The sequence below is a fragment of the Drosophila rhopaloa genome, unplaced genomic scaffold, assembly GCF_018152115.1.
Source record: "Drosophila rhopaloa isolate 14029-0021.01 unplaced genomic scaffold, ASM1815211v1 contig_155, whole genome shotgun sequence".
Taxonomy (NCBI): domain Eukaryota; kingdom Metazoa; phylum Arthropoda; class Insecta; order Diptera; family Drosophilidae; genus Drosophila; species Drosophila rhopaloa.
In genome coordinates this window covers 5,775,779-5,795,483 of record NW_025335034.1, presented here as the reverse complement: position 1 = coordinate 5,795,483, position 19,705 = coordinate 5,775,779, and the positions used below count along the sequence as shown (strand labels likewise).

The 19,705-nt window shown below is 45.5% G+C and overlaps 5 protein-coding genes across 6 annotated transcripts; 3 read left to right on the top strand and 2 right to left on the bottom strand.

Annotated features, from left to right (window-relative positions):
• Nucleotides 1-147: 147 nt before the first annotated feature.
• LOC108042713 lies at nucleotides 148-12,236 on the bottom strand. 2 transcript variants are annotated; one of them, XM_017121123.2, is made up of 15 exons: nucleotides 11,268-12,236; nucleotides 10,551-10,634; nucleotides 10,302-10,492; nucleotides 9,932-10,093; nucleotides 9,716-9,861; nucleotides 8,769-9,351; nucleotides 7,692-8,501; nucleotides 7,603-7,629; nucleotides 6,810-6,890; nucleotides 6,349-6,485; nucleotides 3,794-6,280; nucleotides 2,906-3,706; nucleotides 1,973-2,841; nucleotides 829-1,024; nucleotides 148-768 (listed from the first exon to the last, which is right to left on the bottom strand). In XM_017121123.2, exons 1-15 carry the CDS (start codon nucleotides 11,763-11,765, stop codon nucleotides 395-397), a joined length of 7,446 nt encoding a protein of 2,481 aa, XP_016976612.2. In that variant the 5' UTR covers nucleotides 11,766-12,236; the 3' UTR covers nucleotides 148-394. The 2 variants fall into 2 exon arrangements, with proteins under 2 accessions (XP_016976612.2, XP_016976614.2); XM_017121125.2 differs by having other exon boundaries at nucleotides 10,302-10,480.
• A 622-nt stretch (nucleotides 12,237-12,858) lies between these two features.
• Nucleotides 12,859-13,247, top strand: LOC108042723 (cytochrome c oxidase assembly factor 4 homolog, mitochondrial). The gene has a single exon (XM_017121134.2). It carries the CDS (start codon nucleotides 13,050-13,052, stop codon nucleotides 13,245-13,247), a length of 198 nt encoding a protein of 65 aa, XP_016976623.1. The 5' UTR covers nucleotides 12,859-13,049.
• LOC108042722 (peptidyl-tRNA hydrolase 2, mitochondrial) lies at nucleotides 13,231-13,695 on the top strand. The gene has a single exon (XM_017121133.2). It carries the CDS (start codon nucleotides 13,231-13,233, stop codon nucleotides 13,648-13,650), a length of 420 nt encoding a protein of 139 aa, XP_016976622.2. The 3' UTR covers nucleotides 13,651-13,695.
• On the bottom strand, nucleotides 13,635-15,163 carry LOC108042719 (GTPase Era, mitochondrial). The gene is made up of 2 exons (XM_017121131.2): nucleotides 14,170-15,163; nucleotides 13,635-13,890 (listed from the first exon to the last, which is right to left on the bottom strand). The coding sequence occupies exons 1-2, from the start codon at nucleotides 15,110-15,112 to the stop codon at nucleotides 13,703-13,705; spliced, it is 1,131 nt and encodes a 376-aa protein (XP_016976620.1). The 5' UTR covers nucleotides 15,113-15,163; the 3' UTR covers nucleotides 13,635-13,702.
• An 898-nt stretch (nucleotides 15,164-16,061) lies between these two features.
• LOC108042717 (L-dopachrome tautomerase yellow-f2) lies at nucleotides 16,062-19,148 on the top strand. Its single transcript, XM_017121129.2, has 4 exons — nucleotides 16,062-16,323; nucleotides 16,679-17,068; nucleotides 17,389-18,044; nucleotides 18,886-19,148. Exons 1-4 carry the CDS (start codon nucleotides 16,152-16,154, stop codon nucleotides 19,024-19,026), a joined length of 1,359 nt encoding a protein of 452 aa, XP_016976618.1. The 5' UTR covers nucleotides 16,062-16,151; the 3' UTR covers nucleotides 19,027-19,148.
• Nucleotides 19,149-19,705: the final 557 nt, after the last annotated feature.

Genomic DNA, 19,705 nt, shown 5'->3' with positions numbered 1-19,705 from the left:
TCCTACAATTTCATTAAATATAGTTCAAGCTTCAAAAACCTAACAATTCTAATGAAAATGAACATGTAATGAAGTAAAATCCATCACAGCATTCGTTCATAATTTATATGCAAAATAATTCCCAATTAAATCATTTCGCAATTAAAGTTCCATTTAAGTTAATTTTTTCTTTATTTTTCTCTTTTTTGTTGAAACATTGAAATTGACTCCTAAGCCATTTTAAATGATTTCTTGGATGCGCTTTCTGTTTTTTGTATTTTTATGTTTCATTTTTTTCTGGTTTTCATTTATCGTTTTCAGCCCTATCGATGAAATGTCTGCGTATGTGAGAGCGGGATGAAAGTGAGGAATTATAATCAATCTGCTGGCCATGCAGCACCTCTTGTCATGTGGTTCACCACCAGGCAGCGGCCGCATTGGCGGCTCCTCCGGCGGTGGCATCCGCCGTTGGAGCATCGTTGGGTCCTCCGCCAGTTCCTGTCCCATTGAGCCGCGAGCACTGCTCGGCGTCGCTCGCGATTTGCAGCGCACTCATGTTCTGGACGAACGTCTCCAGGGCGGCGGCACTCTCGTCCGGACTGTACGGCGAGGTTCGCTGGCTGAGCGGGCTGCGGCGCAGGAATTCGTTCAGGTCGCTGGCCACGCTGGCCGCCTTCGATCCTCCGACCGGCACCACCGATTGATCGAAGTCGTAGCCAAAGGGATCCGGAGGTGCCGGCGGTTGCGGCATTCGCGTCAGCAGATTGTTCTGCACAAAGAGGTGGGAATCTGGAATAGGGACTTGGATATTTGGATACTCATATTGGGCCTCTCTTCATCACAACTCACCAGTGCCGTAGTCGGCGGCCACGTTGTCGCAGTAGTTGGCACCTGGGCCGACGCCAGGCTGGGTCTGCTGCTGTGGATCATAGGTGTTCGAGGATCGCACACGGTTGCCGAATACGCTGGTGATCTCGACGTGGTGCGGCGACGGCGACGCGTTGTTGCGCGTGAAGTTGGACTCCGAAATATTGTGTATGGAGACCTGCGAATGGACATGAAGTGGGTTAGCCAAGAATATACCACATGAAGTCTAGTTGCAAACTGTTCGGTGTGCCATTGAAATATTTTAGTCGGTTAGCTTACAAAAATAAACATCTTCGGAGCCATGGATTAATAATATAACTTGTAATTATAAAATGATCTTGTTTTTGATTATATTTTAATCATTCAAAATATTTGTTTTAATGTAGACTCTGGTTACCCTATAAAATAAGGGAGTGGGTTAGCCAAGATTAGACCAGATGAAGTATAGTTGTAAGATGTTGGTAAGCCATTTAAATATTTAACTTGCTTACAATCTAAACCTCTTTAAAGCAACACTTGGTGGGTAAAAAATTTGATTTGTAATAATGAAATGTTATATGATTTAATTTGGATTGTGATTAAATATGATTAAAAATTTGTGTTCATTAATACTCTGGTTACCCTATAATACTTTTATAAAAGTAATCAACATCAAATTCATACAAAAAGTGTAATTTCAAATATAATGATACTTTTTGATAATTTTGTTTAAAAAGTTTTAGATTATAGTATTATAATAGAGTATTATTGTATTAAATTAAATATAAAAAACAAAAAGTGGATCAAAAAGTTTTATAAATGGATATAAGTCAGGTAATTAATTTTAAAGCCAATAATTAAAAATTTACACCTTATTCGAGTTTATTTAAAAATAAAAAGAATTCGATTCTTTAAGAAGAATGAAATGTAACGATTTGATACATGTATTTTCATATTTTCTCCAAAAAAAGTCCAAACCACCGAATACTATTTTCTTCGGGATAGTTGAAAATAAAAATTTGTTTCATCAGGATGAGAAAAATGAAACAAATGGACTGGGAAGATGATTCTGAATGGACACCGGATAGTTAGGGTAGACTGAATATATCTCCTGGTCAAATGGCCAGTTTCCAGACCCATCACACACCTCGTTGTTGAGATGCTGTCCCGGTATCAAGTTCTTGAGGAAGGCGGCATCGTCGTAGCGAATGACCCCGGTGTTGGGGATGCCCTCCAAGTAGGAATTGAAACCGGTGATGGTGGGCGGAGGAGAGTCGTCACCACAGTTGTGGTGCATGTGGCATTCGCTCGATCCGCCGCCGCTGCCAGGAGCCTGGGAAGCGGCAGCAGCTGCCGCTGAGAACACCTCGAAGCCGTTGTAGTAGCTCGACTGCTGGTACTTCTCTTGCAGAGGAACGCCTCCTCCGGCCCCCGGCCCAGAATTGTACTCCGACGTCGGCTGCTGCTGTCCAAAGTTTGGCCACTTGTGGTCCTTGGCTTTTTGTTTAAGCTCGCTACCAATGGCAGAAAGACACTTCTGTGATTGCTTGGGACGGGCAATCACCGCAGCATCGCCGACCAATCTGCCAGGACTGTTGCCTCCACTTCCGGTGCTGCTTGGGGGAACGTTGGTACAGCTAATACTGATATTGTTGTGCGTCCCGTTGCCGCCGTTGCTGCTTCCACTGCTGTTGCCGCTGGCCGACCCACTGGAGAAGTAGGAAAAATTGGAGGTGTTGCTGCTGCCGACTTGGCCAACAGTGATTGCATTAGCCTGTTGCTGCTGTTGCTTCTGCTGCGTGGCCCGTGCCGCCTCAGCCACTGCTTCCTGGGGCGTATAGTAGTTGACATTGCTGCCAAACTGCCGGTAGCCGCCCATGGCCAGGCCATTGGTCACGGCTTGGTGAAGCGCCGGGTTGCGAATGGTGAACATGCCATTCTCGTTTTTAATGATTGCAGCAGGCTGATCCCCGGCCATTGGTGGAGCAACTGGGAGACCAGCACCAAAGTTTCGCACTACAACAAGTGGGTGTTATGTGTTTAATATTATATCTTCCGTTTAAATTATTATTCTACTTACCTGGCGGCATTGGATTGGGGTTCGGTGGCATCATGCCACCGCCGGCCACTGGCCCATTACCCTGGTGGAACATGGGATTCCGCAGGGTGATAATGTTGCCACTGGCATTGGTTTCTATGGTGGCTGCACTGGCTGGCAAGGAAGCGGGTTTTAGGCTCTTCCCAGCTCCTGATCCCGTTCCTCCACCCGATCGCTCCTTGTTGGCCGCTCCAGAACTGCCATTATTCCCGCCGCTTCCCCCACCGGACTTCCCACGATTGCGACGACGACGCCGCGACGATTTTCCGCTGGCACTGGCCGCTGACGCCGCTGCAGCCACATTTGGAGGAGCCGTTGGAGCCTGGCTATTTCGATTTGGTCGCGGATTGGCCTCCACCATTATTACCCCGTTAGGGTCCATGCCAGCAGCTCCAGCTGCTCCGTAGTAGCCAGCCAGGAGATGTGATTGCTGCTGGAAGTGATGCTGCTGCGGCTGCTCGGGAAGGGGTTTGGATAGCAGCCGGATGGACTCGCTCTTCTGGCGCAACTGCTCACTCTTGGCCGGATCCACCTTGGTGAGGGTGATACCTGGCGGCAGCGAGAGGTGCTCCACTTGGACCCCCCGGTTCAACTGGTCCATGATGCTGCAGTTGGGAGACTGCGATGGCTGCTTCGAGCTGGAACTGCCGCCAGACTGGCCGATGCGCAAATTCTGCATCTGCTGGGCCAAAGTGCTGGCATAGCTACCAGTCTGCGGGGGAGGTATGGCAACTTCGTTGGGGTTGAAATAGCCCATGTTGTGTGGAATGCCGGAGAGATCCTCTGCAAGACAAAAGAAATGGAAAATCAGTAAGTATCAATTTGAATGAAAACAATAATAAACACTGTAATGCTATCTATCCAACTCACCCTGCTTCTGGCGATGTCCGCGTTTGCCGCGCTGCGATCTCTTTGAAGGAGCGTTATTCTCGACTGGATGAGCGTTGGAGTGCTGGACCTGCTGCTGCTGTTGACCACCAGTTGAGGACTTCGTCCGGCCGTTTCCCCGGCCACCCCGCGACTGCTGGTGAGTCTGCTGAGGCGGCTGGATGTAAGCAGTACGATTGGATTCGGGATTTCCAGGAGCCTGCTTCTGTTTTCTCGCAGATTCCGCTGGACGCTGAGACTGGCTCTTGGCAGGCGGCACCTTCTCCTGCTGATACTGCTGCGGCTGCTGTTGGGGATTGGACTTGCCACCGGAGGGAGTTGTCCCCTTGCCTCTGGCCTGGGCTTGAACCTTGGCGGGCTGCGACGTCTGCTGCTTTGGCGGCGCCTCCTGTTGCTTAACCTTCTTGGCAGGCGCGGCTACTGGAGCAGGAGCAGGCTTCGGTTTTGTGACCACTGGAGGAGCAACTGGCTTGGGCTCTGGTGGAGCTGGCAGTTTAGGCTGCTGTTTGATAGGCTGTGGCACTGGCGCTGGGAGTTCCGCCCCATCCTCGGATTCACTGCCCGTTTCCCACTCGCCCTCCGACGAATCTTGCATATGTAGCGTCTTGAAGGGATTGTTATCCAGCTGGCCTGGATCCAGCCTCGACTTGAACCGCTTCTGCCTCTTTGGTGGCTCCGGATCAGGCTCTGGCGCTGGCACTACTTCCACCACCTTGGGTGGCTTGGCAGCCGGCTTCTTGGGTGCAGTCTTTGGCTTCACACTGCACACCGAGCTCTCGCGCGTGCTCTGCGGCGTCTGCGACTTGGAGGAGTTGCTGCTCGCGGTGGAACTGGAGGCGGTGGCCAAAGTAACGGCCGTTTTCTTCGCCTGTTTCTTCATTTTCAGCTTCGCCTCCTGTTCCGCCGCTGCTGCTGCTACCGCCGCCGCGGCGGCTTTCTTAGCCTCTTTCTTTCTGGCCTTGGCGCTCTTTTCCGGCACACTAGGCGCTGGAGCCGGAGCTGCAACAGGCGGAGGTGTCGATTCTTCCGGCTGAGCCGGACCCGAGGCCACCATATGCCCGTTGACAAAGGTGTAGAGCAGCTTGTCCTCGTGCGGAGCACTACCCTTGGCCACCACAGTCACCTGCTGCTCGGCGCCCGGATGAGGCAGCTGCACGCGGCGTATGGTCACAATGCGCTTGGAGGGATCGGCAGTGATGGAGTTGGCCGCCATGGCGGCAATCACATCTCGTGAGAGTTGAGGCGGATGTTGCGACTGCTGGGGAGGAGCAAAACATACAGGCGTGTTCTGCTGTCCGAGTCCTGAAGCTGAATAAATGGAGGTGCTGCTACTGAACTCGGGATACTGGAGCACAGGTTGCGGAGGTGCCGGGCCAGCAGGTTCGGCCGTGGCTACGGGCGAGCCCCCGTTGAGGATCTCTTCCAGCTGGGCCATCTTGGCCAGCTGCTGCTGCTTGGTGGGCAGGTAGGAGAACTTGAACTCGTTGTTCGTCTGCTTGACGGTGGCAATAAGTTCGAGGATCACCGTCTCCACCTTCGCCTTGGCCCGCTGTAGATTCTTGATGTTCGCCTCCAGCTCACCGATGCGCTTCTTCTCCCTTTTCCGGCCGCCCGCAGCCGTCAGAGCCTTCATCTCGTACTTGTCGATAAACTCCTTAAAGTAGATGTCCAGGAACTGGCCGCGCAGGTCTTCCAGTTCCTTGATTCGCTTCTCCTCCTCCTTGCGCATCTTCTGCTTGGCCTTCTTGGCCGCCTTTTTTGGGTTGGAGGTCTGCGGCTGCTGGGACTTGCCCTCGATAAAGTTGAGGGTCTCGTTTATCCAGCGCTGTTGATCCTGTTGGCTGTCCTGTTGGCTGTAGGTGCCCAGGAATTCGGCAAAGTCCTGCATCATATCCTCCTTGCTGTAGTCCGCGGGAAAACCACCTCCGCGTTTGAAAGCAGCAACAGCAGCGGCTGCTTCTGCAGCCGTTGCCGCCGCCGAGGCGTCCGTGGCATCAGTGTGGATCTGGAGTCTCTTGCAGAGGCTGTCCAGGCGCAGCAGACTATTGTCGCCCTCCTGCTCCACCTGCTCGCCGATCTCGTTTAGAGCTGCAGCTGCCGCTGCCGCTGCTGCAGCCGCTGCTGCCGGAGGCATCTTTCGCGGATTGCTGGAGGATTGCAGTTGAGCCGTGGCGAACACTTTCAGGCTGGGTGGCTGGTTCGGCGGAAGGGATTCGACCTTGGGCGGCCGCTTCGGTGGGATGGCTGCTGGTGCAGGAACAACAACTGGCTCCGGCAGTGTGGATTTGGCCTTGGATGGTGTGGCCTCCTCCGTTGACTTGGTTTTCCGATCGTTGACGATCTGGGAGAGCTTCTTGCGCAGTCGATCCCGCGTCTCATTGAAGCGCGCATGATTGCACTCCTTTTTGACGCGTTTCTTTGAGTGATTCTCCTTGCACGGCTCTCCAATGTCAGCATAGTCAGCACAGCCTATGGGTTGCAAAAAAAAACACAATTTATTAAGTATCTGTATAGAAATATAAAATATCTATTCTTACACTTGCGCATCTTTTCCTTGCTCTTCTTGTTGCCTCCCGCATCGCCATTTCGTCCTCCGGAGTGCGACAAGTTAGACTCTCCTCCCTTGGATTTGGCACCCGATAAGCCCGTAGTGCTATCTGGCTTAGTACGTTTACTAAAGGAATCAAAAATACATATTTATTATAAAGATTAAAATAAAGATAAATTATACAAGAGTACAGAAAAAAGCATTGATCTAAAAACTTCATTTATGAAGGGTACACCTTACACAATTTTTGCTCTTGTAAATTTTCTTATAGAAATTTATTCACCGGAGATAATTTAACTTTAGAAAAGTTACTCATTCAGAGAGCTTCGCAAACGTTTAATTTGCCAATTTGGATTACTTGTACTATTGAATACCTTTTTATTTCAAAAATTTTCACCACTCATCCTTTTGGAGATTTCTTAAACGCGGTAGACTTTTCTTTACACTTACATTATTTGAGAATCGTGCAACATCATAAGCTGATCCACTCCAAACTGCATCTTTTCTATGTTGGCATCACCCAGCGTAAAACTGCAAAAGGAATAAAAAATATAGTACAAATCGGGATTGTAAAACAGAACACTCTTTTCCAGTCTCGTTTGCAAAATGTCATTTGCTGTCATGAAAAGCCTCCTACATTGCAATGTTGCCACGGTGCGGAAAAAATCCACGCGTTTTTTTATATTATATCACCAAGATTTAGATAAAATTAACATGGTAGATTAAAAAAGATTTTCAAAATACGTTTTTTACGTAGTTTTATTTTTTAAGTTTTATTTTCCGACAGAAAATCCTGATGGGAGACACCGTCACACGTTACGAAAGGTTTTCGATCAATTAACAATCGATAGATGAAGATAATAAATTAGTTTAGTAGTGTAGAGTAGGCCTAAGTTCACGGGAAAGGACTGACACCTAAACTTTATCCACTATTTTTAGTCAATTATAATTCATTTTTCGTGAATATATAATTCTAAATACTAGTTGACTATTTCAATAACTTTGACCATTTTCTTTTTCAAAGTCTAGACTAAAAAATTAATTTTGTTTGTTTTTATATATAGGAATGACAACCCTAAGAAATGCCCATATCCGGCCGCACATGTCAGTTAAAAAAACGAAGTTTTTGCAAATTATGTGCAGGAAGTTAAGTTAAAATAAAGATAAAGATGTAGCATAAATATTGTAGGTAGGATAAATAAGTAGTTCAATGGCAGTGAGAAAAATCAAATACAATACTTACTCATCAGTGATTTTAAAAGGTGAATATCTGCAAGAATGGAACAGAAAAATATTAATCGACCTTTAAGGAACACTTTAACCAGGACTTACCCTATAACCTGGGCCAGAAACTGCTCGAACCGACCGTCATCCTTGTCGCCAACCACACTGTTTAGCCGCAGGCGCAGATCTCCTTTAAGCAGCTCCAGGTGGCCAAAATCCGTGCTGCTGGAGTTGAACTTGACAAAGAAGTTGGCGTAGATGGAGAGGACGAAGGTCCAGTAGGTTTTGTACACGTAGTGCTGGTTCCTCAGCTCCTGCAGCTCGGCAGGACTCGGAGCCAGTTTCCGGTTGAAGAACATCAGCGAGGGCAGCGTGGAGCGCAGCTCCTCCCGCGTGAAGGACAGCGGCTGGAAGCAGCGCAGCAGATACTTGGTCAGCGGCGGCGATAGCTGGTTGGCCAAGATCTTTCTGGCCAGCTGGCAGGCGGAGACCCGACAGTTCTCGCCGCAGAAGAACTGAGCCTCGATCGAGTCGTGGCGGTAGCGCTTCCTGGTGGTCAGGTGCTGGAACACGGCCCATGCGATGTGATATGTGGTGCGCAGGGTGTCGGTCGTCTCCGCCTGCCGCCGGAACACCGATCCGCTGCTGCTGCTGCCGCTTCCGGATGGTGACTCGTCCTCTGGGAGATCGCTGGTGCGACGCTGCTGGTGGGCGGCGGAGGAGCCCGTGGTGGCCGCCATCGCCGCAGTAGCCGCATTGTGCTTAGCCTCGTCGCTGGTGCAGGTGCTGAGGATCTTGGACTTCATCAGCTTCGGATCCTTCTCGACAATGCCGAGCGTTGTGCACTTGGCACAATGGCCCGCTTGCCGCGGTCGCAACGGAGTTCCGGCGATGGAGCAAGTGATGCATTTGCAGTCCCTGAAAAATAAGAAGAACAGTTAAGGTAAATATTAAAGTTAAGAGTTTTTCTAAATCAATAATTAGTTTTCGTGAAAAGATATCCTTTGTTAAAGGGCTGATATTAAATTACAGTATATAATGTGAGGTTCAAACAATACAATATAAGTAAAATATTTTTATAAACAAATTTTTCCATTTCCCTTTATTTCAGAGACCAGAGAATAATTACGTATTAATGATTATGATTTCATACACGATATAAGTAGTCTGCCTCCCACAACTTACTCGTTATGGTGCTCGAGCAACGAATTGCACTTCTTGCAGAGATCCTCGTGCACCAGCTTATTGGGCGGGTCGTAGAAGCCGTCGGGCCACTTCAGCTTCGTGAAGGCCATGATGTTCTTCCAGGCCAGCTGGCGATCCACGATGCGCTGGAAGTCTATGAACTCATCGTCGCTGATATCCGGCAGCGAGAACGAGGTGGCGTCCAGGACGACCTTGTCGAATATGTTGTACACATCCAGCAGGCCCATCCGACGCTCGTGCTCCGTGGGCGACAAGTTAAACTTGTTTAGCTCGATCCAGATGTCTGTCCAGCGGCGCTCGATGGAGTGCATGTGCTCGTCGAACAGCATGTACCGCTTGATCAGCGCCGTCGTCTGGGCCGACGGAGCCGCTTCCTTCAGCGACAGGATACAGGCCAGCATGGTATCCCCCAGGGGCGTGAACACATGTTGCTGGAACAGACGCTGGCACAGAAGCACCCACGAAAGCTTGAACTTGCGCAGAAAGTCGTTCTCAAACGCAAACAGGCTGAGGGAGATCTTCTGCGATATGCAGTTCAGATCGGAGTACCCATCAAGAATGTCTAAATGGAAGAGTGATTCATTTAATAAATGACTAAGTTCATAATTAATACATATATATTTATTTTAGAACCTAAGATTATGACATTTTTGTGACTGAGTCTATAGTATTTTTATTGTACATTTCTTAGAAGAAACGCAGATAAATATAAATTTATATATTTCAATCTTTAAAAAACAAACCCGTCCCAGTTTTTTCAATCAGTAAAAATTGGAATGAAATTATATGCGTCAGTTCATTCTGAGAAAATACTTATTTATATGTGCATAAAAAATTTAATGTTAAAAGTCAGACCTCTATGAATTTGCAAAAATTTATTTTTAACCCTCAAATCTTAATTTGAAAATGTCCTATATTGTTCTTACATGTCAGCATCCTTTCTGCGGAAATTTTCTCGTTCTCCTGGATGTTCTGGGCTATTTCAATCATGCCCTCGGAGAATGCCTTCACAATGCATTCCACATTATAGGCGAGTATTTGTAGCAGCAGCATCGGATTGTTGGCCATCAAGCTGGAGAGTAAAAAGAGAGTTTAGATAAACGCTTATAGGGTACTAATCCTCTCCGGAAAGTTATACTTACATGGCGCTGAATAGCACTAATATCATATTATCGGAGATCGCTGTATCATCAATAAAATCAAGATATTCGGCATTCTTATCGTAGAGGTAGCCGCTTGTAATCCAATAGATCTCCTTGTTGCATTCAAGCAGCTTCTCAAACTTATTGTAGGCAGCATCGTTTCTGTAAAATAGATTTTTCGACAAAAATTAGTTTGTTGACTTTCTTATTTTAAGAAAATATATATATTTTTTTGTAAACAAACTTAAAACGAAATATATATATTTTTTTGTAATTCAAGCCTCTGACCTTGGCTTATGATAAAGAGATAGTCTTAAAAAGTTTAATAATTTTTTTTTATATTTATGAGAACATTGAAGATTGTCCTTACTTCAACATGGGACTGTAGGCTTTGATCAAAACGTCCAGCAACATGACCACCATGTGCGCAGCCTTAAATTGATCCATCATAATAGCCATGATGGTTTCGCGGTATTCGAGACATTCCTTGCAGGAACAAAATGTGAAGAACTCCTCCTTCCGGTGTTTCACAAATATGAAGGCAAGATTCTGGAAATATAGCTACAATGGATTAGGAGTACGTTACGTTATAAAAAGCTAGTATTTCGGGAAAACGCACCGTAATTGCACGCAGCTGCCCGTCGGCATCACGCAGCGGATTCTTTGGATCCTCCGAAAACAGACGCATGTTCTCAATAGCCATCTGGAAAGAGGATATACAGAGTGAGCGATCCAAATTCGTATGGCCTCTTAAGGGTATAAGATCGTGTTCATTAAGAACACCTTAATTGATTACGAGCAAATAAAAGGGAAACAAAGTTAATTAAACAGTTATCCCGTGTTTGTTATCTTTATTAACATTTGCAATTTCGTTTTGTTTAAATAAAATATATTAATAAATAAAGTGCCCTTCAGTTTAAATGGGGAAAATTACATCTAATGGGCATAACTGGATTTAAATATTGCTTATTTTACCAATCTAGTCAATATGTACCATATTTTAAATATGGAAATATGTTCCAATAAGATAAAGTCAAATTTGGAAATTAGTGTTCTATAACAACAAATGAAACTCATTTAAAAAAGGCTATCTTCTTATTGTCTTTTAGGAAATTTTATCTAATAAAGAACCAATAGCTAAACTCAGTATGCAATAGGATCTATATTCTAAACCTTAAAATGACCTCGGTATGCTTTAAGAACAATTCAGAGTCTTTCTAAAACCTATTCGCAACGCAGAAAACAAGACCGTTTCAAACGTATATAACAGCTAGCATCAAAAGCGATATAAATAATTGTCCTGCTCTGGTGTTATTATCCCTTTGAAAAAACCCACCAAATACGATCGCGTCTCGTCGTTGGGATCGCCGCCCTTGTGCTCGCACTCATGGAGCAGCTTGTCGCTGAGCTCTAGCTCGATGGCGTTGTCCTCCCGCTGGCTCCACTGCATCAGGGAGACGACCTCCTTGTAGACCGTCTCCGCCTTTGGGGCAGGGGCGTAGGGGTCGAAGGGCGGCAGGGCGAGGATCGTGTGCAGCGTGTTTATGATGTTGCCCTCGGGAAAGTTAACCCGCTCGAGGAGGTGGCAGGGCGGCGAGCTGCTCCGTGCCGGCTTCGCGTGCTGCTGGACAGCAGGCGGTGGCGACGGATTCAGCTGGGAAGTGGCGGCGGCATCAGCAAAGCAGGAGGAGGAGGAACTGGCCTCCATGTCCGCATCCCCGTCCAGGGAGGACATCACATGGCAGCAGGTAGGCGACGCCTCACATGGCAGTTCGCCATTCACCAGCGGCTCCTCAGCATCCGTTTCTTTGGTGTGCGCCACCTGATCGGCCATCGTGATCGTCGGGGTAGGGGTTAGCCGACCAACCAACTCAATCCCCGGATCGGACCGGATTGGATCACTTGTTAGTCTTTGGTGCTTCTGCTGGCCAAATCCGCGTATGCGCGACGCATTATTATATACGAAATCACAGATGTAGATGCACTTTCACTCGTTTCACTGTATGCGTGTGTGTGTGTATGTGTAGCTGTGTGTGTGGGGATTGGATTGGTTTGGTTTTGGAATCGAATCGGTTTGGAAAAGAACGCAATGCTAACGCGCCTTTCCCCTCGAAACGCGCCAAGTGCGCCTCTGCTTTACGGGCTTTCACTGCCGGGCCATCCGATTTCCGGACACTTTCCGTTGCCTTGCCGTTTCCGTTCCGTTTGCACCCACGATTGTTGTGATTTTCCGCTTTTTGTGATTTTTCGCCTGCTCGTTGCAATTCGCTCGTTGCTCGTTGATTGCAATTGCAGCAGTGTGACCGGTGTCTTCTCACCCCGGAATACCACAGCGCCTTGCCAAGGGGGCCGGAAAGTGCTCTGATTTCATGGTCACACTTATTCGGTGGATAATTCGTTTTACACGTTATATTTCGGCCTTTTTATTTGTTTTTTACATACGAAGATAGGCCCCTGTTTTTTCGAATTTAATTTAAATTTGAATTCACGGCACAATGGCAGAATCAGGCTTACCTTGATTAATGTATATTTCATGATTCTGAAGGAGTAATTTTTTTTTAATTGGAAATGCTATTGAAGGGTTATAAGAATATACAATTCCACTTTCGGGATTATTTTAGAAAAACAGTTATCTGTTAATTTGAGAGGTTAGCTAGTAAATATATATACTTAAAGACTTTATTATTTGTTGATGTCAATATGTTTTATTCTTTTAGAAAACATTAAATATATTTGTGAATTCGCGTGCATATGTAGATAATCTAGAAAATATACTTGTACAAATGCCCAATTATGTAGATATATAAAAAAATGTAGATGTAGATAAGACTAAATTTAGTACTTGCTTATTTCCGGATAATTAACTAGTTATTCAAATTATAGGCACATTTCCTTTTTAAAAATATATAAGCAATTCGAAGTTACTTTACTGGGTGCTTTATATTTTTGTTACGATCGCAAGGACATACAATCGATGTTTTAGTGCATAAAATATAAGCTACTAAAAAAGTATTATCGAAGACTATCGGTATTTTAATGCGAATCGTTGACAACCCTGTCCGAATTTCGTAATTCGAAACGAACTGGAGGAATTTTAGCCGGCCTTGTGCAAAAGACAATGTCCGCAGCGACGGATCAGGACCCTGTGGAACTGATGCTGAAGAAGACCGGCTGCATAGAGCTTCACTACAAGGTCCAGGAGTGCATCGCTGAAACGGGAGATTGGAGGGCTTGCCAGGACAAGGTGAAGGAGTTCCGGGCGTGCATGCAGAAGTACGTGGAGCAGCAGAGCAAGAAGTATGCCCACGTCAAGTAGCATCCTGCAGAAGTTCCTCAGCAACAGTTTGGCCTTTGGCAAGTCCACCAAACTGGCACTGGTGGTCCGGTCCGACCTCAAGATGTCCAAGGGCAAGACGGCGGCCCAGTGCGCCCATGCGGCGGTGATGTGCTACCAGGGTTCCGAGCAGGGCACCAAGCTCCAAAAGGCCATACTAGAGAGATGGTGCCGCCTGGGACAACCGAAGATTGTCCTTCGAGTGGACAACTTCGAGCAGTTGAACTCCCTGGAATTGCAGGCCCAGCAGGCTAACGTGGTGGCCGCCATGGTGCGGGATGCCGGCCGCACCCAGCTGGAATCGGGAACGGCCACGGTGCTCGGATTGGGTCCTGCTCCAGCCGAGGATCTGGACAAACTGGTGGCGCATTTGAAGCTTTTGTGAACTCTTAGGTTTATGCAACGTTACAAATAAAGTACAAATAATCAACATCTGTTTAGGAGGCGGTCTTCTTGCCCTTCGACACCGTGGAGATGGTAAGGGACACCGCCTGGCCAAACATCTCCACCAGGTCGGAGGTCACCCTTTCCGTGATTTGGCGCAACTTGCCGTTGCCCTCGCCGCAAATCAGGCGCTCAATTCGCGTCGTGGGGCACTGCACTTGCACGGAGGTGTAAATCACATCTGCAAAAAAAAATTGGAGTAAGAAAGGATGTGGGATATGCAAAAGAGTGCCGGCTGAATACTTAGATGGAAACCTTGATAACATACTTAATGATAAATGATAATACTAATATTAAGATGGTCAAAAAGTACTCTATGCTGTCCTTTTGATTGGTACTTAACCATGAATACGTCAAAAAGGGATTCTTAACTATTATATTTTATATTAGAATATCTGGTATTCATTCAAGGGCTTATAAAACCATTTAAGCAGGAGGATTTTAGTTTTCAAATGCTTACTCTTCTCCACGCTGTAGTACTCCAGATCGCACTTGAGATTGTAGGGAATCTCTTGCGGCAAGTAGTCCAGCAGGCGGGCTCTCACGCTCTCCACAATCTGGGCCTCCGGACTGGAGTCGGTGCGCTTGTCGGCTGGGTATTTCCAAGCTCTGGGCTTGGCCTGGCCCACCAGGTAGTTCTGAAGCTCCGGCAGGCCGCTGCCCGTCAAGGCGGAGACGAGGAACACGTCGCTGAAGTGGCTCCAAGTGGTCTCCCGCTTGTTGAGTCGTACTTCCTTGGCCAGCGGATCCACCACAGTGTTTCTGGCAGCTCCTCGCTTTCCCGCGGTCAGCGTGTCATTGGTCAGGGTCTTGATGAGGTCCAGGAGCGTGCGCTTCGACTTCAGAGCGTCAATCTTGTTGAGGACCAGGAAGCTGGGCAGGTTGCTGTAGGCCTTCAGCGTGTCCAGGACCGTGGGATGCAGCTCCTTGCGCGTCCATCCGTTTGAGGCATCGTGAACAACTGCAATGATGTCCGCATGCTGGATGGCATGGCGGTAGGCGCTCTTGAAGTTCTGGTCCAGGTGGTGTTTACGGATCTCGTGCTGGGTCACCAGACCCGGAGTGTCGTAGAAGACCAACTGCGTCTGGCCGGTGGTGCAGATGGCCGAGCTCGACTTACGAGTGGTGTGCACCTTGGCCGAGGTGGGACACACTCGGTGGTTCACCGTGTTGTTGATGAACGTGCTCTTGCCCACATTTGGCACTCCAATTACGGCGACGTGCAGCGATCGTTGCTCCTCTCCGGGATTTTCGGCTTCCACTGGCGGCAGACGCGTGGCCGGAGCAACTGCATCACTGGTCTGGGCTGCGCCGGTCAAACTGCGCACGTTCACAACCAATAAATTGTGATTTTTTGTGCTATTTAGCAGTTTCAAGGCACTGACAAACAAATTATACCGCATCTTGCAAAAGCCCTGTTTACACTTAGTTCAGCTCCATTTACACAACTGCACGTACTAATCGATATCGATTTAAGTACCGATATTGCGGGGAATCGACTCTTAGCACTCCCTGGTTTGCATTGCTTTGCGCAACATTTTAAATTTGGCTTGTCAAAAAAATATATTGTAAAATTCGAATCAAAATATTATGGTTTGGTCTTCTAAAGGTTTTATCAAATTAATTTCTCATGGTAGGCAAAATACTAGTCAGAATAGATGGATAGAAAGTAAAAAGCACAAAATTAAATTTTATTAATAGGTTTGCAAATATGTAAATAAATCACCGTAGAATAAAAAGGTTTGGTGAAACTTCATAAACTTTCACTTTTAGTTCATTGTTTTTTATTATTTATTGCTACTGGCAACTACACTTACACACAAAATGTTTACTTTGTTCTTCAAATCTGTATGTAAAAGCATTATAGCTCGAATTTAAAAATGGGGCCAATAACCTCATTCTTAATAATTCTGCACTCGCTTTATTTTACTTTTAATGAACAAAAATCTTTTGTTTCGTGTCGAATGCCTAAATGGTTTTAAATCTTTGTGTAATTTTCGTTAAAATCGGTTAATAGAGTACGGGCTGTCGTGGCACTCGACATTCGCATTCCTTCTTGTTTTCCTATTTATTTAAATATGTTTGCCAAGAAACATGCAACCAAGGGTAAATCATACTAAAATCCTTACAATTGAAATAAAAAAATATAAATAAAAAACGATCAATCATTAAAATATCATTCAATTTAGATCTAATAAGGTAATTTAATCTATAGTGTCGATTGGCATGGGCAATATTATTAGGCTAACGAGTCTGAGAACCGGTTTGAGAACTCGTGAGAGTCGCACTTCCCTTATCAATTTTAATATTTAACTTTCGTGCTGTGCAGCATGTAGATTTCAGTTGGGAACGTATTGGCTCCCAGTCGCTATTGAAGTCTCAGCCGGACAAGGCGAACGAGCCGAGATTAATTAAGTTTCCCCAGCAAACACGAACCAATCAATGTTTTCGCCGCAAGGATTAATTCCCTGCCTAATCGCAGGGTTACAACTGCTCTCCAACGCAGAAGCTGATCCCATGATAGAGGTCTTCAAATGGAAACAGATGGACTTCTATAATCGTGGCGATGGACACTTGGGTTTATCCGGAAGGCCAGACAGACCCAGCTTCTCAGGTGAGTCAAGAAATTACAAGGTAAAATTGATTTTTATTTAAACGTTCTAAAAATAATATTCTTTATGAGATAATAAATTACTTTCTACAAAATAAAATGATGTGAAGCAAGCGACCCCTATAATTATTGTGTCAGTGAGCCTGGCATGACCCATACATTAGGTATGGATTTAATTTGATCAAAAAATAATTTTGTTTGAAATATATATACTTAAATTGACACTGATTAATGGTTAAAATGGTAAGGTACTTATTTTATGTAATCTTTAATTCGAAAAAAACTGATTTCTGTTTAATTTAAATTTTGCATTTGTAATGCATATCCTCCTTTTTTATATTTTTACCTGTTTCACTAGCACCTGTTGTCTTCCCTGGGAAATACTCTCGTCAGAAGCGTGAGACTATAACCTCCCGCGATTCTCCAGTGGTCGTAAATAGCCGTGTTGGTAGTGATGACCCCGATGCCCCCTATATTCCGTACAACAACGTGCCAATGGGAGTTAACCATTTCCGGGGACGCGTCTTCGTCACGATGCCACGGCGACGGGTGGGCATCCCGTCCACCTTGAACTACATCGATCTGGCCAAGGATGGATTGGATCGGAGCCCCAAGCTGCGGGCCTATCCCAACTTCGAGCTGAACCAGTTCAACGCGAGTGCGGAGAATCTGGTGTCAGTCTATAGAACCTCAGTGGACGCCTGCCAGCGACTTTGGTTTATTGACACTGGAATGCTGGAGTACCCAAGTGAGTTTACTACACTCGCATCGGATTATTCGTTTCTAATTTATGCGACCCTGTAATAGCATTTGTATAGGGCTGTCGTTGCTTTCTGATTCTGTAGTCATTTTTATTCCATGTAGGTACAAATGTGTGAGCGCCTTATCAATATCAAAGTCAAGTCCAGTCTTCTTTTTTGATGGCCTTGTGCTCATACAATTTAAAATCAACATTTAAATTGAGTTTCACTCAAAGTTTTTAAATCATCTGACCATAACTATAACATATATACCCCCTGCAAGGGTGAAACAGAACCATTCAAAATAATAAACAATTATTTTTTTTAGATAACCGCCAACAGATCCGACGACCCAGCATTTGGGTGGTCGACTTGGCCACGGATCGCGTGCTGAAGCGCTTCGACATCCCGGAGAGCATTGCGGAGACGGGTCGCGGACTGGCCAGCATAACCGTCGATGTGCAGGCGGGAAAGTGCGGCGATGCCTATGCCTATATCCCGGATCTGGTCTACCGCCGGCTCTACGTCTATCACCTGCGGAACGATCGGATGTGGGCCTTTGAGCACAACTACTTCAACTTCGATCCGCTTTCCGGGGACCTGAGCATTGGAGGGCAGACCTTCCGCTGGGATGACGGCATCTTCTCAGTCACTTTGGGAGCACATAGACCAGATGGCAGCCGCGACGTCTTCTTCCATCCCATGGCCAGTACGAATGAGTTTGTGGTGTCCAACCGGGTGCTGCAGCAGGAATCCAATGCTGCACGCTCAGATCACGGAAACGATTTCCGGGTTCTGGGAAACCGTGGGCCATCCACGCAGTCCACGATGCACGGATACGATCCGGGAACCGGAGTGATCTTCTTCGCTGAGATCCAGAAAAACGGAGTGGGCTGCTGGAAGACCAGCAAGCCGATCTCGGCGGAAAACTATGGCACTGTGGACTCCAATGCAATGAATATGATCTACCCCAGTGACTTGTCGGTAAGCGAAACAATCCCTCTTATATTGATTCAAAATTTTAAAATTTTAAAAATAAATCAACAATAATAAGTAAACTAAACGATAAATAACACGATAAGTCAAAATCCATAACTAAATGCATTTTAATAAATTTTCGAAATCCTCTTAAAGATCATTGAAGAAATAGATCATAAACAGAAATCTTTATTTATATTCGGACGTTGATGCACTATGATCAGCGCAAACAAGTGGCCCTTACGACATCAAGCAGTGCTTGTTACGCGCAGAGCCTAATAGGCGTAAAAACGAGATCGCGAGAAGTTAAAAGCACAAGGCAGAAGCGAACAGACAAGATTAGAAATACATACGAGACTAATACTAATACTAATTTTGTGCTAAGTAAGATAAAATTAATGATTTTAGGCTTGGCAAAGAGTCGGTAGTAGAAATAATGTGGTAGTCGTTACACAGTACTCTAAACGGTTCATGCATATCAAAGTTAGATCTACAAATATTTAATGTAAGAGGAACATAGTTCCTGGTAATTCTATTAGGCACGGAGAAGCTTATGCGACCCAGTAACTCGGGACTCTCCACATCCCCGTGAATAAGTTTATAGATAAAAGTTGTGCCAAGCATCGTTCTACGGTTTACTAAGGATGGTAGATTAATTAGGAGAAGTCTACTAGAGTAGGATGGTAAAATAAGGCTTGCATTCCAGTTAAGGACCCGTAGAGCAAATAATAAAAAGTTCTTTTGCACAGACTCTTCTTTAACAAAAACAAACATTTAAAAAACTAAATTGAAAAAAAATCAGGAAAGTGAAAAGAGAGTCATATTTGATTTTTCGTTATTTTTACAGATCGACGAGGAGGGAACTATCTGGGTGATGTCCAACTCAATGCCCATTTTTATTTACTCCACGCTGGACACGCAAATATACAATTTCCGGATTTGGAAGCAAAGGGCTTCGCTAGCAAAAAGGGGAACAATTTGTGAGTGATTTGAGTGGAATCGCTTGAGTGAATGCTTCCCAGTTAATTAATTAAGTAACAGTACCAACATATGTGTATCAAAATTACCCACTAAAACTTATGTACAAAATATATTTACCGTTGAAATTGACTAAATGTTATGTCCTTATTTTATATCATCCTTAATGTTTAAAAATCTCGCCTGAATCTAATGCAAAACAAGAGAGAACGCTATAGTCGGGTGCCCCGACTATCAGATACCCGTTACTCAGGTAAAGGGAGTGGGAGGGAGATGGAGATAGAAACTTTGATCACGCATAACTTCTTAACGAATGGTCCGATTTGAAAAATTTCTTCTACATTTCGATAGGTATTGATAAACACAATAAAACTGCATTTTTACTTTTCCGAAATATTTAAATTTTTAAAATCGTATATAAGCGATTGTGGGCGTTAAAGGGGGCGTGGCATCTTTTTGAAACAAACTTGCGCTGCGTAGGAACTCCTAGAATCTGCATGCAAAATGCCAATCTTCTAGCTTTTATAGTTTCCGAGATCTCAGCGTTCATACGGACAGACAGACGGAAAGACGGACATGGCTATATCGACTCGGCTAGTGACCCTGATCAAGAATATATATACTTTATGGGGTCGGAAACGCTTCCTTCTAGCTGTTACATACTTTTGCACGAATACAATATACCCTTT